Source organism: Antrostomus carolinensis, unplaced genomic scaffold (genome assembly GCF_000700745.2).
Source record: "Antrostomus carolinensis isolate BGI_N321 unplaced genomic scaffold, ASM70074v2 scaffold24686, whole genome shotgun sequence".
NCBI lineage: Eukaryota > Metazoa > Chordata > Aves > Caprimulgiformes > Caprimulgidae > Antrostomus > Antrostomus carolinensis.
In genome coordinates, this window is record NW_010320251.1 from 1 (window position 1) to 8,976 (window position 8,976).

The following is an 8,976-nucleotide window of genomic DNA, read 5'->3' on the forward strand; positions in this document are numbered from 1 at the left end:
TATAACTTCCTCACAAGGGGAAGAGGAGTGGTAGGCACTGATCTCTCTGGTGACCAACAATAGGACCAGAGGAAATGTCAGGAAGATGTGCCAGGGGAGGTTTAGGTTGGCCATTAGGAAAAGGTTCTTCACCCAGAGGGTGGTGGAGCTCTGAAACAGGCTCCCCAGGGAGGTGGTCATGGTACCAAGCCTGCCAATATTCCAGAAGCATTTGGCCAAGGCCCTCAGACACATGGTCTGAATCTTGTGACTGTCCTATGCCAGGGCAAGAGTTGGACTCCATGATCCCTGTGGGTCCCTTCCAACTCACAACATTCTATGATTCTGTGGTAACTCCCTCTGTGTGCTGTTCCCTTTGAAGGGACACCTCGTCTTCTCCAAGGGAGAGACTGGCACAGACACCCTGCCCTGTGAGCCTTGCTTTCTCTCTGCTGACCTGAAGTGCAGCTGCCTGCTCGTGCATCTCTGAGAGAAGGTGGGATGAACCCCGCTGCTTTCCATGTCTGTGGAGCAGCATCTCTGCCATCAGGGCCTCCGTGCCGGGCTGCGCGGTGGTCCTCTCTCACGCCAGCACAAAAGTTTCCTGCCACATTAATTGTTGTTTCTGGCACCTCTGTGACTCTCTCACAGAAAAAACACACATGAGGATTGCACAGGTGGGAAAACTGCCAAGGAATTACAGACATCCTGACACTTGCAAACTGACATTTTAACCTTTTCACAAACAGGCCTTTTTTTGTGGGTTACGTAGCCCTTACTTTTAGAAAATTGATGCTAGCATGAAGCGTATTATAATAATTATTTGTGAAATAATAATAGCATATTAATGGCATGCAAATTACTGATCTAGGAATCTAGCATGCCCATAATGATTCCTGTACTTTTAATGTCAACATTAAAAGCAACATCTAACTAACAGTGATAAGGCAAATTAATGTTAATAACAGTTTTGACACTAATAGCAAGTTATCATTATTGTAAAAGTCTTTCCTGTTGCAAGGCTCAAACTGATTTTAAAAAAGCCACAACAATTCTCAGCTCATTATCACTGAAGCTTTTCCTACAACCCTGCAAGGATATTTCAGTCTTGTTCTTAGCAAAGATCTCTGTGGTTGCACCAGATTTCCTACTCTGTGGCTGGGACACTAACTCAGTAAACAGGAGGCCACCTCCAGCCCCACCCTGCCAAAGACCTTCGCAGAACAGCTTTTCTCTAATCACTTTGGTAAAATGTCTTATCAGCAAAAGGTTTTTTAAAAGTCATCACTGTGCAGTGTTGAGGGGGAAGAACCAGGGAATGGGATCAAGGCTTTGAAATTCTTTTCCTCCACACAAACTCGTCTCCTGTGGGTTCCACATGCTCTGTTAGCATTAGTTTTATTTATTCAGCACCTATGGCTGCAGGACCATCCCTCATGGGGAACACTCACCAAGCTCTATGGAGAGTAACTTCCAGAGGAAGCACTCTTCATGTGGATGTGGTCAATGCAGGGAAAACTGGGCTTTTCATCAGAAGAGTTACCCTCTTCCCCTCCCCAGGGAAAATGATACTGTCAATGAAGAAACTGCTAAATAAGCTATTTGTTTATATGGCTGGGACCAGTGTTATTCAGAGAGCACCTGCCTTTCCATGGGACAGACATAACTGTAAGGAGATCATAAACGTGCAGTCTCTGTTCTGAAGCCTTCACAGCCTAATTTTAGGCTTTTCTCAACTGAGTGGTCATCAACACGGCAAGTCACAGCAGAGAAAAGATGAGAACTCCAGTAAGAGGCAGGTACTATGTGCTATCAAGTGAGGAGGGAGCTGTCTGACTGTCTGTGTGCCACAGTCCAAAAATGTGACCTCTGAAGCATCCTGCTGTTCTGCAGGATTATTTGTCTAGCTCTCACTCTGCTCCCCTCAGTTCGCCCTGCACTGCTTGCTGCTCTCCTCCGTGCTTACACCCACTTCCTTGGCCTGAGCAAAAGCTTCACTCAGAGCTTGCAACTAGAGCAGCAGGTCCAAGGTGATGCCTGTACTGCAGGGTCTGGCTGGGGCCTGGGCTTTCACCAGAACACAGCTGCACAGAGAGCTCTCGGAAAAGGACTTGACTTCTAATGGGAAGGTCCAAGAAGGTCTGCTCAAACAAATGATAGATTCTACATTCAGATTAAGCTTTGCTACTGATTTCAGCGTAGCAAAGGGAAGTAGTACAAGAACACAGAGCATCTCAAGGTTTGGCAAGCTATCAGAACTGAAAGATGGGGGCCAGGACTCTCTGGAGCTCTGAAGTGTCACCAACTCGCCACTCAGTGCATGACTTTGGTTTGAGCAGGTAAGGCCCTGGGGTGTCCCCCCAGAAGGGTGCTGTTGCAGACTCCCAACTGCCTTTCCATGGCACCTGGGGACCTTTGGTAAATGGGCTCTATGGAGCCAGCACGTACTGAGGAGAGCTTCAAACGTGCTTCAGTTCTAGCTGAGCCTTCCTTGCAGTCAGTTAGATGAGCCTGGCATGTAAAATAATTTTTTTAAACTTTAAATCAGTAGTTTTTAAAGTCAGAAAATTGTCATCTCCTACTGCTGAGTAAAGAGTATGAAAAGAACTATCAAAAAACTTCTCAGTGCCCGTTTCCCTCACCAACTCCAGTGTGTAATTTCTCCCTGATGTCTCTGTGGTCCCATTCAGTGCTAATGGGGAGAACAGACTGTGTTAGTTACAACAATTGTGTGTTGCTGTTCTGCAGCTCTGCTGAATGCAGGATCACGTTCAGCATCGCGCCTTCACAAAAGACAGAAATTATCCCAAAGAAGCGACAGCCAGGAGAGGCAGATCCTCCCGCTGCACTATTGGCATGTGTTACTGGATTCAGCAACCAGGTTTGGCGTTGTCCTACTGTGCTGGCTTTCAAAACAAAGACTGCAGCAAAATAATCTGCTCTTGATCTGCGTTACAGAGGAGAAATGAAAATCATTCAGACTTCCTGGGATGGCAGAATACCTACCCAGGCTCCGTCGGGTCCAAACAGCTCTAAAAAGTTGCCAATAAATTCCCTGGACTTTTCTTCCCATTTCTGAATGAGGTCATGGCTCTTCTCCTCCACCTTATAGACAAACTCTTTTGATTTTTCCTCCACATTCTTGACTTTTTCTTTCATCTTGTCCACTTGGTTTTGAAAGCGGTATTTCTTCTCCTGTTTTAAAAGTGTAGACAGAGATTAATATAGAGAGACTTGGAAATAATTTGCCACTGACAGTTGAGTAGAAGAAAAAAAATTGCATTAATGTATCTTAATACATATGGCCTTGGTTAACTATTCCCACATTATCTTTATAAACGTGAATTTAATGTTTATGGAATGAAGTGCAGAAGGTACATATTGAAAATACTGGCTTGTGTGATTACTGTGTTTAATCCACTACATGAATCTTTCTGTATTTTCAAACTGAATGCACTTGTGAAGGATACCAGTGAGAAATTAACAGCTCAAACTTAGCAGCAAGCAAAAGGCAAATCTCCCTGGGTTTCCTAATAAACACAGCCCATTGCTGCCTTGCCAGCCCGGATGTTAACTTGGACCAAAATGTCTCTTTAGTTGGATTTCTGCAGAGCAGAAGGAAAACTCTTTTCAACTCCAAGCCTGGCTAACACAGGAGCTTCTGGCTGCAACAAAGATTTGTGTAGGCCAGTAGCTTCTGGCCAGCACACTTCATAGAAAAGAGAACAAACTCCTAATTGTTAACTCACACAGAAAAAGGGAGACAGAGAAGATGATGTGAGGGAGCTCTCGTTGGGCCAAGCTTCTAAAACACTTCAGAGTTAAAGGGCTTTTCTCTTGAAATGCTTCTGGGCAAATGTAGAGCACAGCCAGCAAACTAACGCAGTGTCCTTGAAGGTGTATGGTCTGTGTGGAAGGACAGATTGCTATTGGCTTTCAGTTCCCTGTGAACTTCATTTAATGGGCACTTGAATTTATTTTTAAAACAAATACTGTTTAGTGCTGAGGTGAGTTTTATTCTAGTTCATGAAGCACTAGAAGAACCTTCTTGGAGGCCATAACGAGGAAACCAGCGCTCTTCTGCCTTGGTGAAATCCTGTGTTTTAAATTCTGAAACACAGTCTCTGGTGCAAATTAGTATTTCTGCATTTAAATTACTATAAGCTCAATAACCAAATGCCAGGAGGGACTCCAGGATATATCAGTGTCTGAGACTGGGGGAAGCATACCTTTTGCAACAGTATCTTAATCTCAGAGCTGCAAAAGGATAAATTTGAGGACCCCCTAGGCATCCAGCCTGCCTTAATTTAACAGATATTTACAACCATGATCCTTCTGTGTGAAATACTTACAAGCAGGATTTTTAGAGGTGTAGGGGACTGGAAAAAAAAAAAGCACAGTGAAATAAATATTTGTGCCTGTGATCTCTGATTTATCTGCCAGATTTATCTCTGATTTACTCAGTCCTTCATAAGTGGGTTTTCCAGCTCCAGGGAAGGAGGTGGGAAGTCCTCCTGTGAGCCAGCCCAATTACAAGGAAGGTTTCAGTTATGTGGGTTATCTTGAGGCTTTCAGTTAAGACTTGAAACAGAAAATGAAGGAAAGTACAGCCTTCATTTCTGTTAAGTGTTTACTCCTCACTGGAGGGTAAGGGGCAGTTCTGGACAGGGAAACTGAATACTGTGAGTCATCCTTTCCAGTGGCACTCTTGTCCTACCTATTGTGGCTTCTGATCTCTTCAGCATAATTTACATACCAGCTTCCTAACACACTCCCTTGTCTTTTAAAAACTATTTTAGCTTCTTCTAGTAATCTCCCTGCTCAGTGGTTGGCTTTTTTTTATTTTTGGTTATTATCCTGTCGCACTGTAGAGAAAGTTTGGATAGCAAAATCTTTTCTGTGTGCTGCCTTCTCACAATGGGAATAAAGAAAGAAATCGTGTCTTGGGTGAGTGGCTGAGAAGCCTGTGGTGGGGAGTGGGCTCCTTCCTAGTGTGTCATCAAGTCACCTACAACTCAAGGAGGAAGAGGGATTAGCAGCTTTGTCACAAATGTGGAAGCATAAGATGGAAATGAAGCTGATAATTAATATGAGCAATTAAATCTGCCCTCAGCTCACTGGTTTCTTTTAAATTAAGTTCTTCCCGGCTATTTTAAAAGCAGCAGGAGGAATATCTTCACTTCTTAACCTTTACTCTGCATTCAGGTCCTAGGAGAGAGCATTTCAGAAGCAAATGCAGATCGATGTACTTACATTTATAAAACTAACATTCAGCTCTTTGGCGGTGTATCCTCGCTGGAGGTTGCGCCGGGCGTACACGTCGTAGTTCCGGACGATCCTTGTGATGATGTCCGATGTTGAGATGCCTTCAGTTCTCTGCGTTGGTACGAACATTCCTGAGCACAGTGGGAAAAGAAGCCCTGCTGAGAAAGCATGGCAGTACCAGGCACTGCAGCATGTAGCTGAGGATGGACACAGAAATGCCTGACCAAAGGTAAGAGACTTGCAACTCTGCCCATCTTATTCCTAGTTCTTTCCTGTTGTTCTGGTGTGAGCTTAGGGAAGGCACTGGGTTGCTGTACTGTTCCTTTGTCCTTAAGTCTTCAGAAAGGCTAAAACTTGCCCCCTTCTCAGTGTCAGCTGTGCTCTGGTGGTTGGTTATCAGACTGGCAGGGGCTGCTGCGCCAGGGAGGCTAAACCTCGCAGCTGTGGCAATTCACTGAGCAGTTCTTTCCATAAGCACAGCCCTTATTTAATGTTAGATAAAGCACTGTGGGGGGAAGCTTGGCTATTGAAAGGCCATTTGCTGCTCTCCTGTGTATTTCCACTCTTCTCTCCACTTCTGTGCTGCACCATCTGACAGACTTTATTCTGCTGAGTAAAACAGACCAGCCTCTAGCCTTGGCCAAAGCTGGGAAGCACCTTCAGGTAAAAGATGCATTACAGTAACTGGAAAACACCCTGGAGGTGCCAGTAGCTTGTAACAGGAACGTGAAGCATGGTGGTAGTGTGAACAAACACCGATATACTGTGGGGACTGAGGGTACCTGTCTCCACAGCCCCCATTTCACATCTACTTGGCCATGTCAGTGCTGCATAACCACTCTCCATGCTCTGACAGATCTGTCCCTGAGAAAACTGGCCATTTATTAATACACTTGTGTTTCCTCAACACAGCTCAGGTATATATTGCTTTTTAATTGCTCTTTATCAATACAAGATCACTTGAACTGTTAATGCAAGTCACAAAGGCAATAATAGTAGAGTGCTACCACACCTTGGTTTAGCAGTGATTTTAGGGCTACAAAAATTACTGCTTATCACTTATATGTAATTGCAACATCAAGCTGCTGAAAAGAGAGAGCTGTAAGGTAAGACTGGAAATGGTTTTGCAAGAAAAGTAGTGCTTTGTCTTAAAAGGGTGCTGTAGCTACTGGCAAATTAATCCTCACATTCACTTGGAGGAGGCAGGCATTGCTAGCTGATTTCACAGGGTTAGAAAAAGATCTGGAGAAGGAATCAAGAAGCTTAGCAGCCTCTTGTGACTAAATGCTGTGTGATATTTTTTATTTCTGATCTCTAATTAATACTTTGCTAGAAAATAGATTATTTTAATCACAAGCAGAGAGGTTTCCCTGATCGTGCTTTTCAGGCTTGCAGAAGTCACTCAGGAAACTATTTTTGGAAGCAGTGAAAACCACTTTGAGCCAGAAGGTGTTATAGATAGCAGCTACAAGAATGCATGAACAAAATCCAAACTGTACCCTAGCTAAGCCAAAAGCTGTTTGTTTTTTTTTTTACAAGTATATGTACAAAGCCATGTATGAGAACATCACCTTTAGTCATTGATTTTGCTTTCATGTGATTCATATTTTCCAAACTAATCGTTAACAGATGTGCAGAGGTTTAGTCAGCGCACCATCACCCAGCTCACCATCATCCATGTGCCCTCCCACCCACTGAAGGGAGTGGGGAAATGGGAGCCCATGGAAATCTACACAAGGGGCTCTACAGTTCCCATCTGCTTCTCTGCTCCCCAACAACCTGACATGGGAAAATGGGAGTACTGGAACTAAGGAAAATGCACAAGTGCATCCACAGCGTTGGTCTATTTAAACCAAGACACCCTAGGAGAAAGGGGAAATTCATTATCGAATTGATGCTGTTCTGGAGTGTTAAGACTGTTACAGCACTAGATCTCAAAACTCTTCACAAATAAGGTAACATTATTCCCAGTTTATAGGTAACAAAATTCAGCCATACAAGACTGAAGTCACTTCTCCTGATCTCTCAGTGATGGACACAGGACAGACCCCAAGTCCCTGAAGCTGTAAGTCTATACTCTGCTCTGCAAACAAAGTTTTAATTTCTCATCAGGACTCGCGTGCACTGCACCCATGCCCAAGAACAGCAGAGAAGGAGGTGCCAGGTTTGGGGACTCTCCAGCTCAGGCTGGTAATGATGCAGTGACACCAAGGGCTCCTGTCATGTTGTCCTGTGCACTCAGCACCTCATAGAAGAAATGCAAAAGAGCTGCCTGGCCAGCATGTATGCTGCATGTCCCTCGGTGACCCGTCCTTACCAGAGGTACGTTTGTTCCATTGCCTAGTGAAGTAAGCTGGTGCTGGCTCTGAAACTGTAGAACAGCAGTTCCCAAAGGAGGGTTGTGAGTCTGACACCACAGTGAGGTTTGCTAGTGGAAAAAGATCAAGAACTGCTGCTATAAAAAGCTTATTCTTTCAGCTCAAGTCAATACTTAGTCTACTGCTGTCACTGTATAGCTTGAGAAGGTCACTTTCCACAACAAATTCCCATCAGGCAGATTTGCTCTGGAATTTTTTTAAGCCTCCAATATATATGTTTATGTGGATCAGGAAGAGGATGGATCTGCCAGGGTTCAAAGCAGCATCTCCAGGGAGCAGGAGAAGAAAGGTATGATCAGTTCCTCCTGCTGCACTGGTCACTGTGTTAGGATAGCTGCTGCTCACAAACAGTGGCTTAACATTGCGTCCTCACGTTTAATTCAGCTTCCTTGAACCAAAGTGACACAAACTGCTGATGACTTCAGCACGTTCATGTTCAGTGTAATACAGCAGTCAACCAAACTGTGCTAAATAGTCATGGCAAATGAATTATTCTGGTACTGATTTAAACCCTCTCCCAGTGTAATGAAAAGAACCCTTGGTGCAAATCAGAAATGGATCCTAATGATTCCTGAAGGCTGCCTGTGCTTGCCCATATTCAGGGCTGGGCTGTGTCAAGGAGCCATCAGTTTGCGGTTATCAACAAACCTCTGAAGTTGGCTGGGCTGCTGTGGGAACTAAACTCATTTTCATCCATTCAAAGCTCTTAGTCGAGCACCCTAAAATTCTTTTTAAAACCCAGATGGGACTATTTCTTGATAGATCTGAATGGTTTCCTGGGGGATACAGCAGGACTTCAGCAGGAATTCAGCCAGGGACATCCTTTGTGGTTTTACAAAGTGAACCTTTCTGCTGAAGTCAGCAGTACCTACCATTAGGGCGTAAGAGAACGTGCTATTATCTCTACTACTTCTCTCACAGCAGTTGTGGTCAAAAGGCAGTAAAAGAATTTGAGCTGAGGCTGAAAATGAAGGTGCTAAAAATTTAAAGTTGCTCTTACCTGCCTCCTTTATGTGTTTGTATACATCATCCGAGCCAGCGGAGGAGTATGGGATGTCATCATGGGCTACAAAGTCAATCTGCCAGTGAACAGAAGAAGAATCACATGCCACCATCACTGAATTTTGGTTCAGTGGGAGGTCGTTGTGGAGGATCATCTCTTTTCTCGACTTCAGCTGACTTGCTTTTGACATTCTCATCCTAAAGCCATCACCTAGAATATTGCACTAGATTTAGGCCTACGACTGCTGTGTTGTACGATCAGTTATGAAAGAACAGAAAGCTTGTCTCCAGAAGCACTGCCATTAACACATCACTCTGACTGGCTCTGTGTGATATTCCATAGAAAACCTGG

The 8,976-nt window shown here is 44.2% G+C and overlaps 1 protein-coding gene across 1 annotated transcript in view; it reads right to left on the reverse strand.

Moving 5' to 3' along the window:
* Nucleotides 1–2,985: 2,985 nt before the first annotated feature.
* LOC104526167 (phosphate cytidylyltransferase 1B, choline) overlaps nucleotides 2,986–8,976 on the reverse strand; it is a gene marked incomplete at its 3' end in the record, with an annotated part of 23,573 nt that continues 17,582 nt past the window's right edge. Inside the window, exons 5-7 of the mRNA XM_010169545.1 lie at nucleotides 8,623–8,701; nucleotides 5,233–5,375; nucleotides 2,986–3,174 (exon numbers count right to left, since the gene is read on the reverse strand). Of these exons, the coding sequence (XP_010167847.1) occupies nucleotides 2,986–3,174; nucleotides 5,233–5,375; nucleotides 8,623–8,701 (411 nt within the window). The remainder of the gene's footprint in view (nucleotides 3,175–5,232; nucleotides 5,376–8,622; nucleotides 8,702–8,976) is intronic.